At 35.4% G+C, this 27,682-nt stretch overlaps 1 protein-coding gene across 6 annotated transcripts in view; it reads left to right on the top strand.

Moving 5' to 3' along the window:
• The window catches only part of LOC145678848 (mitochondrial import inner membrane translocase subunit Tim17-B-like), a 35,714-nt gene extending 8,032 nt beyond the window's left edge, over positions 1-27,682 (top strand). For 4 of the 6 annotated variants that reach the window (XM_081749411.1, XM_081749412.1, XM_081749408.1 and 1 more), the window contains exon 2: positions 26,785-27,682. In XM_081749411.1, coding sequence (XP_081605537.1) covers positions 26,792-27,295 — 504 coding nt within the window. In that variant the 5' untranslated portion in view covers positions 26,785-26,791 and the 3' untranslated portion in view covers positions 27,296-27,682. The remainder of the gene's footprint in view (positions 1-26,784) is intronic. The other 2 variants (XM_081749409.1, XM_081749413.1) reach the window with 1 other exon arrangement.

Below are 27,682 nucleotides of genomic sequence, written 5' to 3'. Positions count from 1 at the left end.
AAAAGAATTTGATTTTAGGATGTGAAATAAAAAACACAGAATCATGTTTTTGTACATTTATTTTTAGCATGTGAAAATGAATACAGAATTTCTTTTTTCTTCAAAGGAAGACGTGTCCGTGATGGGTACAAATTCTGTAAAGAGAAAATAAAACATATGAATATACATGGTAATATTAATTTTGTTTCCTGTGAAAGAAGAAAAACAGATTATTAACATCGAACTAACTGATCAAGAGAGAGTGAGGTGAGAAAAGAAACGCAAATGTGACGTACCTGAATTCCTTTTTATTTCTCCACGGGTTTCTGCAAGGTGATGTCATCTGAGTTTTGTTTCCGCTGTGGCCTCGTTGAAGCATGTCCCGTGTTGCGTTGATTCTTTGCCCCGTCTTTGGGAGGTGATGTTGGTGGGATTAGGAGAAAATATGGCTGTTATTCTGTTCTGGCTTTTTTATACCCATAGGGCAATGTCTCGTATGTGTCTGGTATTAATCGGCGTTTTTTATAGTTGAAACTGTACTTCTTTTCTTCAGGTTTTGTGACAAGATGATGATCGTGGGTTCTGTAAATTTTGTGCGGCGTGCTAATGGAGATTTTTTCACTGGATTGATTTATGATCATTTGCTCCAGACTGTTAAAATTTAGCTTTTGACTTGCAGTATAATTGAGTGTAAACCCACGAATTTTGCATACATAACTGGTTGATTTCGTGTCGGGGTTGTAGATTTCCAAGGCGTACTGTTTTGGGCCACCAGACACGAATTTTTTAATGTATGCTTTTGGTCCAATTGATTCCAGTTCATTTGACATTGAACCAAGAAATACTTCTGGTTCTATTGTGGGCTGTGATGGTCGCTGCGTGAATATTACGGAATCTGTATCGAAATATAGTACTCTTTCTTGCAGCAGTTCTAAATATTTGTAGAGTTCCAGACGAGCTTGACACGTTGTAAATGCTCCAAGGACAACATTAGCATTGTGATTTTGTACTGGAACATCATCTTCATACTGCCAATAAAGGTATAACATCGAATCGTTAACAGGTAAAATTTGGTTGACTTTTATATCTGGAGCAGTTAATTTCTGATACAGTTCTTTGGGGTCGTTAATGATGGTCGTTTGGCTGAAATTGTCTCTTATAGCGAGTCGTCCCCAGAAGGCATTCAAACAGAGTTTTGCAAGACTACGACGTGCTGAATTTGTCATTATATTTGCTGCATCTAAAGTTATGCCTTCCCGTTGTTGTACCACTTGAATATACTGCTGCTTTTCTTCTTCGGTGACGCAATTGGCAGGCCATCCAGAAGATTCCAGCTTAGATTTCAAAAATGTGTTAATGTATTCGCTGAATAATCCACCAGTCTTGGTTTCTGGATCATATACGGTGATGTCGTAATCCCAAATTTCGTAAATTTCAATGACTTGATACCCAAGTTCAATGGCTTTTTGAATTTCATAGGACACCCACGTTCCTGTTAGACTTCGTTCACTGTCCGAATGTGTACATTCAGAATCTTGATTTAATGCTGTGGCACAGGCAGCACAAAGTGGAAACAACAACTTCTTATTTGAGCGAAATGGCAGTACTGGATGAAACACATTTCTGCTAGGCAAAATCTTCAACTTGACTAATCCGTTGACATCTTGAATGTCGGGCATTTCTGGATCTCCCTGTAGATATATTCGTGGATGCCCTATTGGATACCGTCCACATTTATTCACATAAGGATACAGGGAAACGATATCCAAGAATTTTATTTCTTCGCCTTCATTTTCATTTGCGACGTGGTACAATTTAATGGCATTAACACGACCACCATAGAAGCTGTCTCTTGGATTTAATGGTGTCTTATTAATATAAGGATGTGTGCTTAAAGAAGAGGCCAATGCTGGATTGGATTTTAACACTTGACGAAATTCACATTCCCACATTTCATGTACTTTATATCCCATGGATCGTAATAACTTCATTTTACGCTGTGTTCTCTCGTAGCGATAGTTCATTGTTTCTTCGGAGTTGTCATAAATGGGCTGATCACGGCCTGTAGGGACACATAGAGGACAGCCATGATAAAAACAGCCGGCATGCTCATACACGTGTTCCTCTTTAGTGTCGGGATTTTTGTAGTAGCCGTCCAGATGAAAACCAGCAACATAAACTTCTTTTCCTCTCGCAGCATGTAGAATTGGATGGCCCTCTTTTTCCTCCATGTAGGCAAGCCACTGCAAAGCAATCCGTGACTGATTGTTTCTGTGACGGTATCCTCGTGCAGGAAGAATGCTAATAGTATTGGGTTTTAAGAAATTTCGTCGAAATACTAAATTGCACGCACTCGCCAAAGTGATAGTCTCCAGGAAAGGATTGACGTGAGTTTCTTGTTCAAAAGTGGTCATGAAAGATATACAAGCCATTCGAAGTACGTTGACGTCCTGGACACAATAGTTTACCAATTCTTCTTGGAAAATAAACGTATCGTTCTGGTGTTCGTTGTACCATGTCATGAATTTCTCTCGTTCATCCACTTTCATTTCATCTGCACCATAATAATGGATGTCCGGTAATTTTCCCACATACGTTTGATTTGCAGCAGTATTAAAAAAGTGTGGAAAATATCCCTTGGTCGCGGGTAAATGAAATGCCTTGGATAATTTACTTAAAGCCATTGGCATGAAATTTAAGGAGTCAATAAACGATAAGTGATTCACTTTCATGCTTAAAATTTTTGCTCCGTTCAAGATCAAAGTAGGTTTCAATTCATGTTCTTCCACTAAAGATTTAAGAATAAAATGACCATCATATCCCTTACAGTTATGTGCCAAAGATACAATAAGTTTGATGTTGGGTCGTGGTTGACGTAAATACGCAAGAAAGGCATTGATCGGATCATCTTGAAAAATATGTTCTCGCTGTCCACAAACTTCACACGGATGATGTATATCTTCATCTTGAACACAGTTGTAACATACTTGTTGGGCCACCAGTAAATTGGGCTTATGAATGAATGTGTCTTCATCGAAGAAAGTATCCTGTGTGGCTTCGATATCATAGAAGACAATCATAGCCTTCTTGGCATGTAACACTGATGGAACTCCAGGTTTTAATTGAGTCGTATCAGGCTTCATGTAGCATTGGTGGGTAGACGTAACGTGTTTATGGCACACATTACAAAAATAATCAGTACAATCATGTTTTCTTTCCCCTGTATGGACAAACGAATAAATGCGTAGACATTTGGCACACTGTTTCACCATCTTGCATATTGGTTGGCCCTTATGATATGGTACAGTCAGATGATTTGTATAACATGTTTCACCATAAAATTCACGATTGCATTCTGAACACTGCTTCTCCGTATTGGTCTTACTACATGGCGGTTTCTGCAAACATTTTTCACACATGGCCGAACAGTTCTTGACGTGTGCAGTACGATGATCATATTTTTTGTGGCATGCTACACAATAATACACAGTAGAGAAAACGGCCGTTAATGATGTCATAATGTGAATTGATGCACATTAAATTGATTGGAATTTTGTCTTCGCCACCAGGCCCTTCATACAGAATATCTTCTCCGGAAAAGCTAGTGTATACGGTAAGTTTATAATTTGTCAAGTAGCGTTGCAATTGTCGTAATTCTTCCACAGATCCCCCATGGTCTAAATTCACTGATGATCTGGACAAAAGTTCATGTACGTCAGGGAGAACGACACACTTGCTCTGTTTGCGATATTGATCGTAAACTTTTTTATTTGTATCCTTATATTTCTTTAGGCCAATAGCAATCACAATTGCATACGCTAAACATTTCTTGTCGGTGTTTTTTACACGTAAAATGCCTTTCTTGCGTTTTAATAATTCGTCGTTTGATAAAAGACCTCGATGCACCAATCCAAATCCACGGGGCACATCCACATGATGAAAATGGACAATGAACGGTTCGTTCATGAGAAAACTATCGTTACTTTGAAGGATGCGATCAAAGGAAGCCCATAAAGTCTCCAGTGTCAAATTACTTGCATGCCGGAAAGATAGATAAAACGGTTTGTTCTTCTCATCGTGGGATAAAATCGACAATCCAACCATCGATGATTCGTCGACGTTTTCCAATAAGTAATCCAACATCTGTTGAAAGGAGGTCTGAACCCACTCCACAATATCGGTGCCACTGGTCGGAGCATTAATTTGAATTTCCAGCATTCGTCCTTCAAGATTAAAACGCCGATAATGTCTATTGATTTCTCGCAAGACAGTAAAGCCAGAAGTAGCCATATTCAAATAGGAAAAAGGTAAGGTAAGCAAAAAAGGAATAGGCAAAGAAAAACAAATATCTAAAACGAAAAGAGAAAAAAAAAAGCACGAATTAAAATTGAATTCAGAGATCACTACATTATCAAAATGACTACACGATCAATCCTAAAAGAATGATCATATCTCAAATAGTTCTACTACTGAAACGTTTTATTGTCGTCATACTGGAAATCAAACCCGGACCAACATCAACATGTAAATGACCTAAGTTTCTGTAGTGATAAAAAGAATGAATGAAATTGTTTTTCTAACTGTGCTGAAAGAATCATTGTAGTAGTAAGCATTTTTCCTCTGACACTGAACTTTAAAACGTATGACGAACATGAAACGAAAACAAAATCTCATGCGCTTGCTTTTTTTTTTTTTTTTTTTTTTTTTTTTTCGAGCTAAGACAAGAAAGACTCGAATTCGTTTCTCGGCGGGAGATCAGATCCCACATTAAACTGTAGGTCCACGTCTCACGTTGTAGGGAACAAAATCGTGTGTAGTTTCTTTGTTTACTTTCAGAAACTGAGCTAAGTGGTTAGCGTTACGTTCCTCTGGCACGGGTTCAACACCCAGTATGCGATCAGATTCAACATTAAGCTGTATTCCTAGCCCCACTACTGAAGGGACGCTAAAACCAAAATCAACAATTTTCTCGTGCCTACTTCTAATGTGTGGGATGTGGCCCGGGTTCAACACCCAGTATGCGCTCAAATTCCTAGCACCCCACTACTGAAGCGACGCTAAACCAAAATCAACAATTTTCTCGTGCTTACTTCTAATGTGTGGGATTCCTAATTCGATCCCCGGTCAAGTAAGTGAGGGTTATTCTTCCATTTGCTAAATATTTCGTGTTAAAATAAAACAATGATAACAATGTTATCCTCATGCAAAAGCACTCCATTGATGTTAAGAAAACGCAGTCGATACTTACCTCAAATTCAAGGAACGGAGTAAAGTCACGCTGTCACTAGAGGTACATCTACGTTCATTCAAGATCTTCGTGGAAGTAGGATTTGAAAATGAAATTAAGAAATTTATTTAGGTCTGAAACGGTTCAACTATAAAGTGACAACACTATCAGCCAATCAGAAACGAGGAAAATGAATCAATGACATCACGGAGAACCAATGAAAACACAGCTTTCATCATGTATCATGAGCCGAAACGTGATGTAAGAAGCAATCTGATTGGTTGTGACATTATTCACGTTTTTTCTCCTTACACATCAATCGTTACGACATCTAGTATCGCAATTTTGATAATGACATCATACCGTTGACTCGTTAGTTTCTTACGACATTCAAATTACCACATCTAAAATGTGATTCATTTTTCTTAAACTTGATTGAAAATGTAACACTCATCGATATGTTACGAAACTGTCTTTGACATAAATGTAAAGTTGAGCTTTAAAAGTCCGTCAGCTGAGAAAAAATGCTGATGTAGTATAAGCAGATTCTGCAATTTCACAATAACAAGCTTCTATGCGTAACAACAAGCAGAAATGTGTAGTAATGTAACATAATCTGTTCATGTTCTTTTTTCATACGCAAAAATTGCTTGCACTGAAGTTGGCATAGTGCCTAACCTTTTTTTTTTTTCTGATGTGTGAGGTCTCTGCTTCAATCCGCAAGCAAGTAAGTTTATGATGTTTTCTCATTTCTCATCATCGTTTCAAGGGAACGTTAACATTTCCTAAAACTAACACCTAGAATCAAACTCGGGACCATTGCATAGTAATCAACACACGTGTACGATGGCTCAGTGCTTGTCTCTACTGTATGAGGTCCCTGCTTCAATCCTCAGTCAAGTAAGTTCATGTTTCGTCCTATCATCTCTCACCGTTTTCGCGGGGACGTTAAATTCAACATTTCCAAGAATCAAACTCGGGACGATTGCAAGGTTCACTCCTAAAGCGGAACAAAATGCCCCCTAAAAGGGAACGAGGTGGACCACCCAAATTTTGTAGTAATATATATTAGGGTCCAGTACTATGATACCAAATGTTTAAATTTGGCAATTTCTAAAACTTAAGGGGCGGGGCAAGGTACCATTCCCGGGGGTGCACATATGTACTTATGTTTCATAATAGGGAATGGACTCCTATACATGGCCATATAACCATATAAGGTAATAGGATCTCATCCAAGGAAATGAATTAGGTCAAAACCCAAACACGTGGTTGTACTAAAAATTTGGCAATTTTGTACCCCTGGAAGGGAACGAGATAGACCACCGAAATTTTGTAGTAATATATATTAGGGTTCTATACTATTATACCAAATGTTTAAATTGGGCAATTTCCAAAATTTAAGGGGTGGGCCAAGGCACTCCTGCCGGGGTGCACAAATGTACCTATGTCTTACAATAGGAAATAAACACCTGTATACACCCATATAAGGTAATAGGACCTCATCCAAGGGAATAAAATGAGCCAAAAACCCAAACATGTGGTTGTACTAAAAATTTGGCAATTTTGTACCCCTAAAAAGGGAACGAAGTGGACCACCCAAATTTATAGTAATACATACTATTGTACCAAAATGTTTAAATTGGGCAATTTCCAAAATTGAAGGGGTGGGCCAAGGCACTCCTGCCAAATTTAAAGGGGTGCACAAATGTACCTATGTCTTACAATAGGAAATAAACACCTGTATACACCCATATAAGGTAATAGGACCTCATCCAAGGGAATAAAAATGAACCAAAAAAAAAAAAAAAAAAAAAAACCAAACATGTGGTTGTACTAAAATTTTGGCAATTTTGTACCCCTAAAAGGGAACGAAGTGGACCACCCAAATTTATAGTAATACATACTAGGGTTCTATACTATAATACCCAATGTTGAAATTGGGCAATTTCCAAAATTGAAGGGGTGGGCCAAGGTACACCTCCCAAAATTTAAAGGGGTGCATTAATATACCCATGTCTTATGAAAGGTAATGAATCCCTGTATATGCACATATAACCATATAGGATAATAATACCTCATCAAAGGGGATAAATTAGGTCAAAAAACCCCCGAAATTTGAATTTTTTTTTTGGCAATTTTTTACCCATAAAAGGGAACGACATAGACACCCAATACTGATAGAGGTACATACTGTGGTCCTAGGCTACCACACCCAATTTTTAGATTTGGCAATTTCCAAAATTTAAGGGTGGTCCTATGTACCCCTGCCAAAATCTAGAGGGGTGGTCCTAAGTACCCCTAGGTCATTGACACGGGCCAGGGACCATGGGTCCTGGGGGGTGGTCCTATGTACCCCTGCCAAATTTTAGGGGGTGGTCCTAGGTACCCCTAGGTCATTGACCCCGGCCAGGGACCATGGGTCCTGAGGCAGGGACCCAGGGGCCAAAAAGTTTCCTAAAGTAACGCAATTACTACTATGTTATTATGCAACAACCGGGTTATGCCGGAAGGGGTCACATAAGCTTAAAGCTGAATAAAAACCGCTTCTCGAGTTACATCCGAGAGAAATTGTCCTCCATTTGAACTCGGAACCAGGACTAATTGGCCAGAAATGCGATACGTCTGCCGACTCACTCACGAAGGAATCCTGACAAAAATACGTTGTACTGATCTTTACATGCTTCTTAATATAACTGTCAAGAGTCATTTCAGAAGGACAAGAAGATAAACAGTTGCACAAGTGAAACCATTATACTGAATTACATATGAACAATTTCAAAGTACTGCGGAGTACAGAAGAACTAATTTAGTTCAAGTTAGTTAACGACGACTTTTATTGGTCCAAATTAAAGAAATACACAGACTTAATCTCCATATCAATAAGAAAAGTGAATAAAGATACGAATTATTTGAGTCCACTTTGGCTCAGACTCATTTATACATAAATAGATACCAAAGATACTTATTTCACTAAATGCCTCTCGTGGGGTCTGTATGACCTAGAGACCTGCACGGGCCGGGCTTGGGCGGGCCGACTCTGTTATTTCTTTGGGCCGGGCCGGGCCGGGCTTGGGCGGGCCGACACTGTTATTTCTTTGGGCCGGGCCGGGCTTGGGCTGGCCGACACTGATTTCTCTTCAGGTCGGGCTGGGCTGGGGCCGATCAATTGCAATTCTTTAATAATTATTGACTTTCGTTAAACGATAATTGGAATAAAGCCAAACGTTGAAGAAGTGCTATTTACAGTTCGTGTTGCTTAGCAGCTCCACTTTCCCTATAGAGGATTGCAGGCATTATGCGGTAAATTGAGCTCTGACCTTGACCTTCACTGAACTCAAAATATAACAAGGGGTGGGAATTTTTTGCCTGTCGTTAAACAATATTGCCATCTTCACTTTATGCTCAAAATCAATTAAGTTAGATTTTTGTTGCAGGGAATGGAGTTTTTGTTCTCTCGATGACAGGCAAAGTTCTAGGAGCCAATGATACCATTCGGGAGGCAAGCGTCAGGTTGTAAACCAGAGTTTAGAAAAGGTTTCTGAGGTTAGGTTAAATTTAGTACTAAATTTTGAGAAAGATTGGGGCTCGAGCTAATTTTTTTTTAAAAAAATTATCGGGCCGGGATCGGGCCAAAAACTTTTAAAATTTATCGGGCCCGGGCCGGGCTTGGGCCAATAATTTCAAAAAACTTATCGGGCCGGGCCGGGCTCGGGCCGAAAATCTCCTAAACTTTTCGGGCCCGGGCTGGGCCGGGCCTAGGTACGTTCGGGCTGGATTGGGCTCGGGCCGAAAAATTCGGCCCGTGCAGGTCTCTAGTATGACCCCCCCCCTCACACACACAAAAAGTACGGCATTTTCGATGTATTTTATCAATAGTAAACATTGAAACGAAACAATATTTAGGATTTTTCTTCGATTGCAATTACATAACAATAATAACAACTGCAAAAAATCACAAAATAAACATTTATAAACTTTTTTAAAAAAAGTTGCTTTTGTAGTATAATATTTTTGAGTAATGAATGGGGAATTTAGGTCTGAATATAATACGAATAATATACGGGAGTGAAACGTGATAACTAAATACCGGATGTTCAGGCACTAAAAACCTGGAAAATAGGCAGGCAAATAGGCACTAAAAATTTAAAAAATAGGCAGTAAAATAGGCACTAAAATGTAACTCGAAATACTGAAGATAAACACTCAATTCCATTAAAAATAGATTCAAGTTATAAATAATGTTCAAAGAATATAGAAACATACTTGTTTGTTAATATCTTCTTTTATTGTATATATAAAAACGAAGCTTATTATGTATTCCATATATACTGGGTGAACCTGAAAGATGTGCACATACTTCGGAAAGTGATTCGTGACATTCAAGAGGACTTTTTGTCTTCTTTTCATGTCACGAATCACCTCTCGAAGTACGTGCACATCTTTCGGTTCCGTTCCAATTATCAGGATTCGATTTTCGATTCCAAGTTTGCACCTCTGTCACTTGTACACGACGCGGAATTCGACAAAATACAAGAGGACTGTTTGTCTTCTTTTGATATCACTTATCACCTTCCGAAGTATGTGCACATCTTTGAAGTTCACCCTATATATATATATATATATTGTAACGTACTACGTGCTTGTATTTACAAACTCCTAATATACGTATATATGTGCGTATTTTTATATTATGTAAGTTATATATTTTCCCAATGAAGGCTTATTTTGAAGAAAATGCACAGAATAGGCAACATTAGGCACTAAAGCAATTATTTAGGCAGTAAAGGTCGAAATAGGCAAAATAGGCAAAATAAAATTGGCTTAAATCAAAACTATAACCCCCCATATAAACTCTAAAACATTATTTTTGATCATATCTTTAATATTAAAAAATAGGCATTTTGCCTAACATCCGGTCTCTAGTGATAACCCACAAATGTGTGTTCATCAAGATTTTACAAACACTTCCACTTTTGTAAACTTTTTTTTTTTTTTTTTTTTTTTTTTTTTTTTTTTTTTTTGTTTAAACCACCTTGGTCTAAACCAGCCAACCCTGCCTGTGATTCATTTCACTTTGCTAATAACGTGATTAGTTGAAGAAAAGTGTTAGTCCCACACTAAGATGACCAGAATTATAACTTACAAAAACCGGTTTCTGATTATATCTAGGTAATATTTGTAAGTTAGTACAAAATATAACCATTGTAGGTAACTTCCATATGTATCTCACATTTTTAGAGCCAACGAATACAAATGAACATCAAGTACTAACGGAAATACGTCGTGGTTAACCTGTTTGACACTCATAACTCCAAGCCCCTGTTTTGTTCAAGAAACTAATTCAAACCTGTTTTATTAAACTGAAGGGTCATTTCACCAAAAATAGCACAGTGGTGGTTGAACGACTATTTTTTTAAATTTCTAATCATTTGCACATATATTGGTATCTGTTTGTAAATACAATGCTATGATTAGGGATATTGGATTCCATTCTGTATGCACACAGCGGGCATATCTCCCAATATGAAGTGTGGCAAATAATGAGAAAAGCAGGATGCACGCGAAATACAATATCTCAAAAATGAAAAGAGGTACAGACATGAGATAGACACCAGTGGAAAGGTTATGAAGTGACATTTAAGGCAGTGCTAAAACATTTTACCACCTCAGTCTCAAATGCCTAAAATTTATAAGTACAGGTATCAGCCAAATTACAATTTTTAAGCCCCGAAAATTCTGGGAAGGAGTTAAACCAAAAATATCTTATATGGACTTATTATCTCCACACAATGTACAGCTGGACGAAGTAGGAGATCGTAGAAATGAATAATAATGAGTTATAAGGCATCAAATATGGCCACAGATTGAATTTTGCCGTGTTTGCATTTGAATATCTCTGATGGTGTAAGTGCGAAAATTCTTAAATGTACGTAAAATGACCTTTAATTTATAATATATTTATGGTATATATAAACGGAGTTTTAGCGTTGAAAGGCACATAAATTGTAACGTTGGAAAGTTACATATAAAATGATGTCAAGACACAGAGCAATGGTATGTATTCGTTCAGCTATAACACGTGTACAATACGTGAAAATGGAACTAAGTATGACTAGAACAGCTAAATATCACGTGACTAACAAAGCGTCAACAAAAACCAGGTTCTAAAACGCACGTGTGAAAGTCTAATAACGGTGCAGTTATAACAGAGAAATTTCGTTGCCCAATTTTTCTGTAATACGATAGCTTCTCCCTTTGGGTGTTAAGTTCCAAAAATATAAGTATTTACAAAATATGTGCCCGAGATACATAGGATGTATTAGTTGGCTTCGCAAATTTATTCTTGGTCCGATGGTTTAAAGAATCGAACATATAAATCATTATGACCCACTTTGACATCTTCAACCACTGTCAGCCGCCACTGGTGTTCATAAACGCATGCAACGAAGTCCTGGATGTGAAAATCAAAACAGTGGAATTCCGTGGGCATTAATGTTATCTTCATATGCACTTGAACGTGATGTTCTGTAACACCGCAGGATACTTGTGCTAAACTGTACAGTCAGCGTCAAAAATTGTTTCCGTTTGATAAAATTTATTTTGGAAAAAATGGTAGTATGGCTGGAACGTTCAGAAAATTACATTCTTTTTTAATTTATTAAATACTGTACTCAAATTGTCCTTCTATTCTGGAGTTATTTACAAAACTAATTTCATCAGACGGAAAGAACTTTTGTCGCTGAATGTACAAATCTGTGTTTTGACCTAATGTGAGGTACGAGTTTGTGGTTTGCATTTGACATATCTTCTCTTAAGGATAGGAGCATTAGCTTGTACAGCTTTCGTGAACACAAATATGTAGTTGATTCCTGTGATATGAAGTCATACAAATCTTGAGCGATCATAATCTGGTTTGTGTATGCTCATTGAAGACTAGCTCTTGACGCTTCTTGTTTGGTTGTACCACCTACACCGTCGCACAGACCTTTGCCGTGAGCAGATGTAATAAATAAATAAATACAGCAGAGACCGAAATTGATTCGTGATGACACGAGGTTTAGTAGATTCATTTTGTTTTTCTACTAGGTAGCTGCCCCATCACTGAAGTAAATTAGTTTTTTGACCGATGGCAAAACCTTCTTCAGAAGGTTTGAGTTGCATCTGAAATAAATACACAGCAGTAGGGACGTGTTGTAAATGATCGCTTCTAATACCCAGACTGTGACTGTATAATGTAGCATGTAACACATAATAATACATCAAATGAATGTAAAAATGGCTTGAGAATTTACCCAATGATAACTATGTATCTCATCTTGAATTACGAACATGTAATTTTCTGCAAAATCACCCAGTATTATGCACCACTGAGGTTACCTTTATATTCCTTTAAATACACCAACTGAGCTTTTGATATTTAGTGTGTTGTTTGAAGACTAACAATTTCTGTGTGAGACTTTCAATGAATTCACCGGAACTCAGAGTTATTGTAATTAACATGGACCTGTTTGTATTTACTCACTGTTAAACATCGACAGTTTTATTCAGCATTAAGTCTATCATCAATAATTTCTATACCAGGGTAACTAGAACACACATCCATCATACACTCGTACCTACGTGTTTCACATGTCATTTTAACAAGTCTTGGAAGTCAGCATTTAGATGTGCTTCTTGTAACACAAGCTTGACATTTGATGGTAAACACACACGCAAACTGTGTACATACCTGTGGACCCAGCAAGGACACACCATTTAGGCCTCAAAACAGAGTTTGGAGAAACTAATTTGTATCGTTGGGCACATAGCTTTGAAATGAATGTACAGTTCTTTCAGGTTACACACAATCAGCCGTGTTTGTCACCTTTACTTTATTCCATTCTTTTTCAGTGGAACTAGCTGAACCTGTGCTCTCTACAAAGCACATCCTTCGCATATAAGAATAAATCTCCTCATTCTTCCCAACATCTGTACATGTTCCTTTACAGACACATTTTTTCGATTATTTTTTCTCAATATCTCGCACCGTTTGCAAGATTTCAGCCTACTCCGGTTGGAGTTTCTAATTCATGTATGACCAGTGTTTTCTTTCTTCTTGCATGCAGTATGTAATAAGCAAATACATTACATACACAATTGATTATAATGTCAGTTATATATGGTGTTCATTGGCAAAACACTCCAAAAATAAAGGTTCATCTTAGACTGGAGAAATGCTTATCCTTCCTTTTTCATTATTATTTGGCCATGAAACAAACGCCTGAGACATATACAACAATGTAGTGTTGAAATGTATAATGCGTAGTATGTGATGATTTAGTTTTTTTAAATTTCAACACTTCCAGTGTACCCGTAAAAATGTAATAAAGAAATAGTGGTCATGTTTTTTAAATATTCAATTAGAACTGGACAATCTACATGAAATTTGCAATCGATCAGTGAAAACGTCATCTTTCTAGGGCCTGTAGTTTCCGAGATCTCATTGTCGAAAGAATTGGCCACAAACATATGGTTTAAAAGGACCCCAAAGATGGCAGCACAATTCATTTGCATTGATTTCGGAGAAGGCTTATTAAAATACAAAGGATTTGAACAATAGCTTTAAAGCATAAACTTTATATAAAAAAGATGTATTTAAATAATTTATGTAAAGTACACATACTTTAAAATATTGTCTTTGTTAAACGTGAAATCACAAACAACCGTAAGTCAAAGGTTTGAAATCCAAAGTTAGAGTTTGGAGTTCAGGCGTTTTTATAGCTTTTGTAGCATTTTAATAGATAAATTCGCCCTTTTTTTCCATCAAAAGTTCTGCTATTCTCATCGAGCTGGTAGAAGTATTCGACGGCCTTACTACTTCCGTACTAAACTGTTCTCGTCCTTTCTTCTCAAGGGCTGGAAGAACACCATGTTTCTCGGTTAGTCCCCTACTAATTTGAGCAAAATATTTCGACACCTGCAGTTCTTCACAAACTTTAGATTCGGTCATTTAATAATTTTAACTTCATTGGTAGGAAGCGCGTACCTAATCTTCAGTTTTTCATATTCTGTACACAAAGGATTAGCACAATTTTGTCTTCCATCCACAATCACACGTTCTGAAAACTGTTGCTCCAAGTTTTTTTTTTTTTTTTTCTTCAATTCTTTATTCTCGTACTCTTTTTACGTAACGTACTATTCTGTTTTGTTAGTTTTTGTTTGTTTGTTTTTATACTGGTGTCACTTAATATAGAAAGATTAACATTTATAAATATGTATATGTTGATAGGGACAACAGTTTGTAACGTATGATAGCAATTTTTACTTAAATATAAACTAATTATTTGCTGAGCAAAACTATATATTTTCGTTAAAATTCAACACGTGTTACAGTTTCGCCAACTAACTCTTTGGCTTCATCAGACACTATGTGATACAGGATAACTGTACAGTCGTATATACATACAACAGTGTTGAATTTTAATAAAAATATATAATTTTGCTCAGCAAATAATTAGTTTATATTTAATTATAGCAAAGCAAAGCTTCTACTTATGGAAAATATCACAATTTCTACGGCCAGGCCTGAATATTTAACTTGTTAAGTTTGAAGTCCAGTAAACATGTTTTTGTATACAGTCCTAATATAATATGTATAGAAACCATTAATAGTGGATGTATTCTCAATTATTAAAAAAAAAAAAAGGTAAGTAATTTTGTAAAAAAAATAAAATAAATAAAAAGGTAAGTGTAGAAAATTTTCGGAAAATACATCAGTCTAAATATATTTTATCTTGAGTGTTGTTATTGAACATTCAGTGAGTGAACTATGTTGTAATTAGTTCCAGATATTCTAATATAACGAACTTAAGGCTAATATACAGTTTTAAAATGTTATATTCTCTAAGTACATACTCATGGTCACTTCCAGACTCCGGATGTTATCTACATTTGCATAAACATGGCTTTGTAGCACGTTGGACAAAAGAGACTTTCCAGGAATAAATTCCACCTGTTGGCATTGCTTCCTTTTTAGATGATCACGCGTTATTTCCACAGCTTTTTTAATCTCTCTCTGGTATGGAACAGGATTGCAACACATCCAAAAAGATTATATTTCTCAGAACACTTCTTTTCGTGATACGTACTCACAGTTCGGATTTGTTTTTTTCTTATTATTAATTGTAGAAGGTGTTGATTAGCTTCAGTTAATTTTCTCACTGGAATTAAACGTCCAATGAGAAAATTTTCATATTTTTTGTTTTTATTTTTTATTATATATATATTTTCTTTAAATGACAGTCTCCGTGAACACATTGTAGATGCAGCACTCCATTTTCATTTAACACACCCAATATCCAACACACAGCTGTTCATCAGAGAGCATAGCAATAAACTAAAGTCGTGAGTATGTTCAAATGTGCCTGATAGTGCTGCTTAATACAAGTGTATGCAGTATGATGATGTGTTCAGACTTGCAATGACATGTACGTTATTTGACTAATCAAGCATGCTTGTTAGGACTTGGTTTTTTGTTCAGGCTTTCTTAGTAACATGGTATTTTACTGCTCTGGTCATATTTAATTCTGTTTTCAGGTATTGTACGTGTTATAGTTGAAAGAAATACATAACATTGCCCTTTATCAGTTTATACGTAACGATACAGTTTATATGTCGTCTTTTTTAAATACCAGAGTACGTTATGAACTAAAGGTCGTTTAGTGTAGGTTTCAGAATTCTTGCACTTCTTCACCAGAGATATTCAAGTGCAAACATTGACAAAGTTCCGTTTGTGGTCATATTTGATGCCTTATCAAATTGTTATTCATTTCTAGTATCTCCTATTTCGTTCAGGTATAGATTGGAGATAAATCCGAAGTCCATACAGGATATATTCGACTCCTTCTCAGAATTTTCGGGGCTTAAAAATGGTAATTTTGCTTATCCTCACCTATGGCATTATTTGAGGCATTTGAAATTGAGGTGGTGAAAAGTTTTTAGCACTGTCTTAAAATTTACTTCATAACCTTTTCACTGAAGTTTATCATATATCTGTATCCCCTTTATTTCTAATATATTGTATTTCGCGTGCATCCTGTTTTTCTCATGATTGGAAATATGGCCACCGTGTGCATAAGAAAGGGAATCCGGTATTTCTAAACCAGGGTGTCTATCGGTCACGAAAGTCACGAAATTTAGCTTTTGGGTCACGATTTTTTAACTGTACAAATGTAAGTTCAGATTGGAAAATTTTGTTCTATAAAACGTCAAAATTCACCACCAAAAATGTCTGTGGTCAGCTTTAAACGCTACCAAATCCCAAGCAAAATACGTTTTTATCGCATGGATGAAAATTCGGCCTAATTCGCACCCAACTTCGCTCTTGAAAACGTTAGGAAATTTTATGATTTGGTAAAGAAAAGGTCACGAAAAAGTCACGAAATTTCATTTTGGAATTTTAGTAGACACCCTGTAAACGTATCATTGTTTACGAAACATATATCAATATATGTGCAAATTATCAGACTTTTTAAAAATGTTCCTGCAACCAATTTGTTGTAAATCGTACTATTTTTAGTGGACCCCAAAACAACTTTTTTACAGGTCTCTCAACTGTACAATCTCCAATTTTATTTTTCTTGCTTCGGTTGGAATGGGCATGCTTCAAACTTGGGAACTTTCGGTAAACGGTTTTAAATGTCTCAGCCTTTTTTCGGTTTGAGGGAGTTCGTGAGTATGGGGTAAATAATGTTTATTATATTATGTTGGTAGTTGAAGTGGTATTGTACTGGGTGAGGAAGTTCTTAGTAGAGAATTTTACAGTAGCTCTGCTTTTTTCGAAGAATTTTTTTTTTTTTTTTTTTTTTTTTTTATGTCTAAATTGTTTGATAACAAGGTCAAATAGTATCAACTGAAGAGTACTGACGAAAAATTCGTGAGACAGTTAGTGGGGGACGGTGTGGTGGAATTAGATGCGGTTTCCCAAATTGCCAAGGCATAAGGAGGAAGATTCCAATGTGAAAATTGGGAGTTCTTCTAGTGGAGGTGTTGAATACTGTTCGTAGGGTTTTTTGTGTGCGTCTCTCTTAAGGTGTTTATTCTCAAGTCTAACGTTCACGTAAGAAAACTACTTTATAGTAGAAGAAGGACAAAGTGAATTTAATTGATGTTCATAGACTGTAGGAGTGCTTTCTGTGTTGGTTAGCTGTGAGTCAGTATTAAGGAAATGTCTATGAATCGGAACGAGAGGAAATGAGCAGAGATTTTGTGCTCCATAAATAAATTTGCATATTAGGGTTCATGGGAGTGTTCGTCGCAATATCCTTGATTTGCAGATAGTGTTTACGTTCAGATATTAAGTTGCTCATTCTTAGGAACCTCTGAGCATGGGATTACAGGTGGCACTTGAAAGAATCTGAAATTTATTCAGTGAGGTTATCAAACACAATGAGACTTCCTGGCTTGCCAGAACATGTAGATTTTAGGCAGAAGATGGAATTTATGGGCTTTCATTGTTTTACGAGTAAGGCGGTTTGAGGTAGGCATCTAAGTGGACAGTGATTGACTGAATAAAATTGGATTTTAATGACGAAATCGTGGCCGCAGTGTTGATGATAAGTTGCTTAGTGCTTTTAACTTATAGTCTGAGTACGTATCGTGATTAATTATTAGTCCTTATCAGCAGGACTGATAATGATTCTGTGGTTCAAACGCCGAAATTACCTTTCGTTCGACAGATTAATATTGCGGTATGCTTTGAGGATGTTCGAGAAATTAGGTCATCAGTTAGCAACTTTCAAATCCCTCTTTTATTTGAAAGACTATAAAACTAAAGCATAACCACTTTCTCTTTCGTATTTCTCCATGAAAAAATATGTCTTCTCCATGAAAAATTATGTCCAAGAGGATCGCTTTAGCGCTTTCTTTCTCAGGAAGTGAAGCTTCTCCAAGCATAATAACATTGAAAGCTTTTAAGTTACTTACCGTATGAATCTGCGCCGTTGCCTTACTTACATGTATATTACCAACTGTAAAATAATATTAATTGTCATTGTAGCTACCTGATACTTTTCCATGTCAGGGATGCCTTCTACCAGAACCATACCAAGTAGAGTTGAAAAATATCATAATTTTCCTTTTTAAAGATCATTTTTGTTGATTTTTATTATGAAAATCCATTTTTTTAAATTTAATTCGAACTTGCACTTCATGTTTTTTTTAATAACAGAATACAATTTAAATGTTCCTTTTCGTAACTGGGAAATACGAAAGTTCCTTTATTAAATGATGTTAGAATAAAAGGGAAATCAGGAATTTTCCGATATTTACGATTTCTGCAAGGTGTTTCTCATACAAGACAGTTACTTACTAGCAATACAATGTTATTCATCTAACATCTAAGAGCGGGGGGCGGTCGCTGTGAACATGCAAACTCAATTCACAATGATTGGTTGAAGCAAAGAGAATGTATGGTATATTTTTAAGCATCTTATTTAGTAAACAACTAGAGTAAAATATACAGTGTAGAATATGTTACCATTTTGCAGACTGCAAAAATTTTACATTGCGCTATACAATTTTTTAATACTGCTTTCCTCGGTTTGGCCTGGGCATTGATCAGTTAGTCATTCACTCAAAACTTCTTTCTTTATACAGAGACTTATATAATTAATTACAAATAACGCATTAAACATAAACACATACTGTACATTAGCCTTTAAATTTTTAGAAAGTTAAAAACTAATTTCAGAAAAATACTATTCTGTTGCAACTTCGTTCTTTAGTAATGACTTCGAGTTTTGATTGTAGATTAAAAAAGAAAGAAAAAGATGAATATTTTGTAGTTCTTTCTAGAATCGGAAGAATGTGTTACGCAAGCTAGTATAATAAACTGAAGTAATGCGGAAACATTCAAAGCAAACATATAGTCATATTAAGGCATTCATGATTCCGGCATATTTCATTGAAATGCTGTGTATCCAGAATTCTAAGTTTATTTTCAGTGTTCATTTATTCAAGTTTACTTTTCATTATCTTCTATGAAGCTACAGTACCAAGTGGCCAGTTGTTGAACAACAACAACAATAATAATAATAATAATAATAATTAATTAATAAATAAATAAATAAAATAAAATCCATCGATTTAATGAATTTGTAAAATATGAGTTGAATTGCTTTAATGACAAGATATTCAGATGTGGTGTAGAAGTAGATTCAAAGGAAAAAGCAGTTTCTGTTTCTCTCCTCTCTTCTGCTTTCAGGTGAATCATAAGGGCATTAACCATGCATTTCACTACTAAAGGAAAAACTGACGCATGATTATAACTATTAGCTTAAAGTCAGGAATGTGTGGGAATATTTACTAATGCCGAAACTTTCAGTGGAAATCATACTTCCGTGTGTGGCTTCTTTTTACATAAGCATATCTTAGTCTTTTATTATATAATGAGAAAACTGTATGGTTGAACTTACCAGTAACATTGTGTAATACAGCAGTATGTGTCTTTATGTAATAAATAAGTCGGTGACGTGAAAATTTCGGCACTAATGAATATTTAGACGCATTCCTGAGTTCAAGTTAATAGTAACTATGCATTTCTCAAACTAATAAATTGTGTATAGATGCTGGTTATACTCATAAAAAAGAAAAGAAAAAAAGACTCATTTGGATTTGACCAGTTAATGGAATAGAGTTTTGTATAATTAGCATAATATAAGTATTATACAATCAGTGTTGAATAGATATTGCAATACAGCAAACAGTACTGTACTATTAAAAATTCTAACAATTTTAACTATGCAAGAAAAGAGTATGTGTTGTGAAAATAAACTACACATAATCTTGATTAGAGAAATAGTGTACTTTACTGGACAGAAAATGGAGCGAAAAAAGTCGAACACGCTATCTCTGGAACAAAGTTAATATTGTAATATGAATTTTCCTAATTTCATTTAATTTAGCACTTGGATGATATAGAAAAGTGGATGTTTAAGGACAGTGTAGTAATTACGGAACAATTTCTTTCTAGAAAATAAGAAACTGTTGTTGTCCAATACAGTTATCACTGTCAGAAACCCGTCATCTATTGATTTACTTGATTAACGGGATAATGAGCGCTAAATACTGTAGAAGGCTAGAACATTAACCTTACACTATCCACCTACTATAGTTCCATTTTAATATAATGATCCTCTACCAAAGTCACATGGAGTTCTCTAGTTGAAACTACAGATTTTCATGTGATACCGTGTATTTTTCTGTGAGGCCTTTGTGATAAGGTGATGATGGTAAGGAGTGCCAAATGAAAATTATTAGAAATAGCTATATTTAAATCGAGTTATCACTGCCGTCATGCCGTTCATGGTCATGCCTTTTACCACCTTCTTGTCATCGTCAGATTGCTAATATGCTCTTCTCTTTTATTAAGTTGTCCAAGTTCAAATTTGAATTAATATTTGTTTGTTCGTTCCATTGAACCAAGTTTTGTTAATACGATTGTAATTTTTTCGGGGGTAAAATTCTTCAATCTTGAACACCACTTGAAAATTCTTAAGATATTTTCATGAGCTTGACACTGGACTTTTATCGACTTTATTAAATTATTTCTTTAATTTTATCGCAACAAATTTCTTTTTACCAATGTAGGAACTATTGTACAACTGTTCTACGATACACCAGAAAATTGTAGTACTTTATAATGCAGGATAAGAAATTTCCCATGGCCAGTTCACCATCGGCGGCCAAATATTTTAGTTTGGCGGTAGGCATTTGGCATTTACTATGTTTGCCAAATGGCAACCAAACTCTCTGGTCTGGCTACTAGATTCAGACCTGAAATTTCGTGTCCTGTTATAATAGATCACTGATTTTTTTTTTTTAATTTTATTTATTTATTTTGGGGAGAGTTTTGTTTGTTAAGTAATCAGGTGTACCTGCCTTAATGCCATGCAGTTACAGTCATTATAAGTAATAATTGTTAGAAATATGTTTCAGTTTATGAGTAATTCTCAGAACTGTTAAACTTACGTATTCAACATTTTAATAACCTCGTTTCTTTTTGATATTTTTCTTATAGATGTAGTTTTTACGTTGACCAAACATGGTATAAGTGTGTAACCATTCGCTTTACCACTTTTAAACAAATACAAAATCACCTCTACATCCATGCTATATGAACAGAGATTCTATACTTTTCGAATATGTATTCTTTCAGACTTTTGCCTTCACCCATCAAAGGTGTAACAATAAAGAGTATATACGTTGTGTAAGCAATAGTCTTCCTATAAACCGTAGTGGAAGTACTTATTCTGCCATCACCGTAATCCTGAGGAGTATTGAATTGAATACATTTTCAAAGAAGCTGTAATTGTATGTTTACTGATGTATTTTACAAGGATGCATATTTATTGCCGAAAAGGTTAAAGACACTTTATACCCTTGTAGAAAATTTTAACAAGCTGTTTCCACGCGTTTTTTTTTTTTTTTTCTTTTCCTCTTCTTTGTCAATGTGGCTTCTTTGGCTACGTTGCTAAGCGTGTGACATATGCTGATAATTTTTCTTCTATAAAATCTCATACCTCAAATAAAATCTCTTTAAAATAAGATTTAATGAAATTTTTTTTTTCTTTCTTTCTTCTTTCCACACTACCAAATTGTGATGATCAAACTTGCTTAAAATATTCTTTTTGAAAAACCGTTAAAATGTTAAGAGCGTTTCACAAATGTTTGTTGTACCGAAAGTGTGTTTACACATACTGATAATTGTTAAATGTTTAAATTGTAGTGTTTCTTTCTTTCTCTGTTAATTATTTTTCTTTTCCTCAAACCAGGTAGCAAATGTAAAATATTTTGAGTATTGTGAGAATTTTATAAGAAAATTGTAACAGTAACACAATGAAAAAAGGGCAAGAAAAACCTTGAAACAGTTGAGGTTTTTAATACAAGGATGTAAGGTGTCTTTTGAATTATTCCATTTCAGTTCATCCAGGCTATTTAACCTGTCATATCAGATTTTCTTGAAACGTCTGTCACTTGTTAGTAGTGCAAGGGTCATAACCTGTGTGAACTCTTTCCTCCTCAGACCAAATAGGTCACTAGAGGACAGAAATAAAAGTACCGAACTTCCAGACAAGTACCAAATTTCCCAAATGTCTAAAATAGTAAATGTCGTAGGATGTCTGAATTAATGCAGATATACCCTTAATGTGGCAACTGTTCACTACATTGCCTATATGTGCATATGTATTACTGAGCACCTCACATAACTTATCTATGTATTTTAGCAGCGATATTAATTTGCGTTGAACAAGGAAAACTTGTTTTTCAAAATAAACGAGTGAATGAATTCAGAGACTCCTTCCATTTGTTTATGTATGTATTATTTATTTAGCCTATCTGAAGTAAGTGTCCAGTTATGTTGCATTTGTGTACTTGGGCCCCTCCTGTCCTATTTGGGCGCAATCTTAGTGATATTTCACCCCCAAAACACCACAGCTGAAGTATATATGAAAAATTGTAATTTGTAATTTAACAGTTCATAAATTTGTAACATTTATTAATATCAACGTGTATCCAAAATCCCACTATTTTTCTTCCATAAATCTTTTAGCAGAGCTTTATGTTTAGCTGAAAACAAACTTTACCACCAAAACACCTGTACCTTTCGTGATAATTCTTTTTTAGTGATGCTGTGGTTTTGCTTGATAAAATTATAAGTTCTAACTTTTTTAAAAAAATAAATAAAAATAAATAACGAAGACAAGAGTTAGCTGACTTGATTAAATAATTTTTTTCTGAAATCTACAAATCTTGGTGCTTCTCTGAGAAATTTTCAAGATCTTAAGCTATAAAATCTTCAATTTCGAGTGCAGTCTCCAAGTAGAATCTCGGAAGCTGTGTACATGTGCTATTTTTCCTAAACTTTAATCGTCTCTAACTCCAAATCTATTTGGTCTTAAGAGGATAAACTTAGTAGTACAGGTTATGACCGTTGTAGTATTAACAAGTAACAGAAATTTCAAGAAAACTGAGTTTGAGATAGTGGGTTAAAAAAAAGGTGGAATGATCCTTTTGTCTTTTAAATATGTCACTGCATGTGGCCCTATATAATAATAATAATACGTCAACCACATATTTGCAACTCCATACATAGGTCCTAATTCACTGTCTCATTAAAATGTTCCTCTCAAGCTTCCTATAGCAGCAGCATATACTTGGACAGAATTAGAAAAAGGAGACTGCTCATGACTAACCGCTCTATGCATATTTGTTGTTAAAAAGCAAATGATATCTTACCTTGCACCATTGTAGGAAAATTCTTAATAAAAGCTGCAATATTTCCTACAAATTTCTTACTTGTGATGAATGGCACATACTGCTCCGAAGTACAAAATCAACTGGTAAAGACAGTAGAGAGAATCACGCAAAGTATTTCCGTATATAGAATATGGATAGTCATCGTTATCCGTTAATATGTTAACGAATTAACTTTAATAACTGACTGAGCCGATATAATCGCTCTAGCTGTCTACTGCAAGAACAGAATTCAAAAATTCCCTTACCTGCATGGGCTATGAACTATATGTGGCCACCGTTATCCGTTACGATGTTAGCGGTTTGACTCCCATTAACGAATGGGGACGAGATAATCGATATAGGTATCTATTGCAAAAAAAAAAAAAAAAAGAATCTTATTTTATTCATATTCCTACTTCTAATATTTACTACCTCAATGATTTCGTTTCGTCTCTCTGCTCCCCTCTTCCATACAGATAGATGAGAATTACACTTTGAGGGAAAGAAATATATTTACTGACGGATGCTTAGGATGCATATTTAATATTTAGAAAGACAAAAGCATCTTACTTTAACTTCCCTGTATTAACTTTTTAACATGGACTGTTTCAAGGCTTCTATCAAGCCTTCCTCGGTGTGTATGGCATAGTCCAGATAATTCAGGCAGGCAAAGAAAAAAAATTTACCTTGATAGTCTGAGACGTTATTGAATTTAACGGATGAAAAGATTCAGGAAAAATGAAGAACCCGTATTTTATATATATATATATATATATATATATATATATATATATATATATATATATATATATATATATATATATAATTACCCTGATCCGAGATGCACGCCGCCAATTTTCACTTGCAAATTTCGGTAAATTTCAGAGACATTTTTCCAACATTTTAGTCCATGGGCGTTCAAGCAGCTGACAGGTCATCTGCATGGCAAGAGCTCAAAACGGATATATCCCACCAAATACTTTACGGGGATGGAGGTCCTGTTTTGAGGCAGTTTCTGCGCCCCCCTCCCCTCCTGCCTCTCCTGTAGGTACCAACGGGCGTTTGCATCTAATTGTATAATAGAGAAACCACTTTTCATCCCCTGTCACCATTCTGGCTAGAAATGGCTCATACCTGTGATAGGTGAGCAGGAAACTGCAGATATTCACTCACAGCTGCTGTTGATTCGTTAACGCATTGAGTACCTGTTACCGACTTTCGACACATACCCAAATTCTGCAGATGACGGTGAATGGTCGAATGGGCGACATGGAGTTTGCTGATAAGTTTTTCAACAGTTCGCACTGGATTTGCCTCCACCGCTATTCGTAGGGTATTGTCTTCCAGCTGCACAGGTCTCTGTCCTCGTGTTTTATCGATGAAGCTTAGTGTCCCCAGGCCCAAACCTCTGGAATCACCTCTGGCACTTGGGCAAATGGACAGCACCCTAACCATGTACGCTACGCTAGTCAAAGGTCCCTGGTGAAACTCATACAGCACGACATTGCCATTTGATCCTCCAGCGCTGCCGTGATAAATGCAAGCTACAGTTCCAAAACGCGGAGTAAATCGTTCACCTTCTACACACTCTGCACAATGAAGTGTCCTATATGACAAAGCTGTGGCAAATGTCGTTTCCTACACTATTCGCTGGTCAGATTGCATCATTGCAGCAGTCACCGAAATACTTACAGTACGTATTATCGGATCTTTCAATAAAACAAAATATGTTGAATATTCTAGAGATAGAACATTTTAATATTTTACCGAAAATTACATGTTAGAAATGGCGCCCTCTATAACAGACCAGGAATATTTTTGGACAAAAAATACGGATTTCTTACTTTGTCCTGAATTTTAACATCTGTTGAATTTAATAACATCTGAGACTTGCCTAGGTATTCCTCCAATATACACTTATGTCCAAAATGATTGTCGCATATCTATAACTGTCTTCTTGTAAGAATATATTTTGATAATGATTTTGGAGGGCACTTTTAATACTGATGCTATGTGTATAATCGGGAAATGTAGATTTGTGGCAAATTTCATAGGAAAAGAATTGTAATGCGAAAATTAGAATGAGTAAAACAAAATGTTCCTAAATGGACAAGAAAGTTTTATTTTCGTTTTATTGTTATTATTTACTGCTCTTTTGACATGAAACTTGCCACATACATGTCTTTGCCGATTATACACATACTAACATTATAAAAAATACCGGGCGAATTCGTTATCAAATTATATTCCTACAACAACATATTTATAGACATGTGACAATAATTTTGGACATGAGTGTATATAAAACTGTTTTGAAACACTTTAAATGAAGTAATGTTTTTTTCATTCCAGTCTGTAGTATGATATAACCCTACCACTGTGTATTTTCTTCTGGAAAAATTTTGTGAATTATAATTTTTTTTATTAACTAAGGATTATTTTCTGGATCAACATTATACTTGAGGAAAAAAACTAACAAGTTAGCATTGTGGAAATATAATGTGAACCCAATACTCTTCATTTAACTCAGAAAATTCATTATTATTCAAAATTATTTTATTAAAAATAATAATTTATGTATTTATTTATTCATCAGGAAATAATAATAATAAAGATAAATTAGATGCGAGTGTTAGGTGTCAAACGGATATTACTGTTATGATTAAAAACATATCAGAGATGCAGAAAATAATAATAACATAATTTCTGCTCTTTCAAGATATTTTTGTGAACAAAACTATATCGGTAGCGTGAATATTTTACATAAATCATAGATTGAAAGGAATATATACAATATATTTTATAACTTAAATTCAATCACTCAACACTGAAATAAGTCATGATATTTCAAAAAGGAAATCAACAGATTTTGTACTCTAGTACACCTTTTATATTCGAGAACGTGTACTTTGATATGCAAAACATGTCAGTATTTCATATACAGTCAGTTTTTATGGTAAATGTCTTGTAAATTCTATTCATTTAGCGTATTTCTCAATGACTTTATCATTTCCCACAATTATTCCGTAGAAAAATATAGTTATATTAGAAAATTTAACATTTTGACCATACGTGGTAAAAAAAAAAAAAAAAAAAAAAAAAAAACTGAAAGGTAAAGTTGACAAAAAAAAATCAAATAAACATCGAAAAGCACTGAAGTTAATAGTTGAGGACAGTTTATGCTTACCTTACAAAGTGTAATATTCATTATAGTAGCTAGATATATATGGAATTAGTAATAATTATTTTGCAATTCCCGTTTAGGGAAGGTAACTAATTATTTTATTTTATTGTTCCAGCTAGACAATGGAGGAATACGCGAGAGAACCATGTCCGTGGCGAATAGTAGACGACTGTGGTGGGGCTTTCACAATGGGGGCCATCGGAGGAGCCATCTTCCAGAGTGTGAAAGGGTTTCGGAACGCCCCGAGTGGGATGCGACGAAGACTGCTTGGCAGTTTAACGGCCGTTAAACAGCGTGCTCCCGTGATTGGAGGTAATTTCGCCGTTTGGGGTGGCATGTTCTCTACAATTGACTGCACACTTGTTCATCTGCGGAAAAAGGAAGATCCGTGGAACTCGATCATCAGTGGAGCAGCAACTGGTGGGATTCTTGCGGCAAGAAATGGTTTACCAGCTATGGCAGGAAGTGCAGTCATTGGCGGTATTCTTCTAGCTCTTATTGAAGGTGTAGGAATCTTGTTTACGAGACTATCTGCAGAACAGTTTAAGCCAATGAACCCTCAAGAAGATCCCTCTCAATTGGGAATGGCTCCTCCAGGGGTGGGAATGCAGCAGAATTATCAGTAGTGATAGATGTAAATGTAGTCATTATTCCGTAATGTTATTGGACGACAAGAAAATGTGTACATAATGTAGACTTATTGATCGTCGATGGATGTGTGAGTGAAGTGGATGTGAGAGAGAGAGAGAGAGTGAAATGTATATCATCTTCCTTGTACACACACACACAATTCGGAGAAGTTTTATTTTTAAACACCAGGAAGTCAGAAACAAAAATGTATATTTTGCATTTCTTTTTAAATAATGTATTTTGACTCTTGGTTTTTGTCGTTAATCAGACTGACTTTATTGATTTGAAGAATATATTTTGTAATTTTCAATGTTGTTTTATGATTGGTTTAAATGTATGTTGCCTTCAAATTCTTCGAAAAATAAAATTGTTCACAGATCTAA

Source organism: Thermobia domestica, chromosome 2 (assembly GCF_964235325.1).
Source record: "Thermobia domestica chromosome 2, izTheDome1.hap1.1, whole genome shotgun sequence".
Classification (NCBI taxonomy): Eukaryota; Metazoa; Arthropoda; class Insecta; order Zygentoma; family Lepismatidae; genus Thermobia; species Thermobia domestica.
This window is presented reverse-complemented; position numbering and strand designations above follow the sequence as displayed.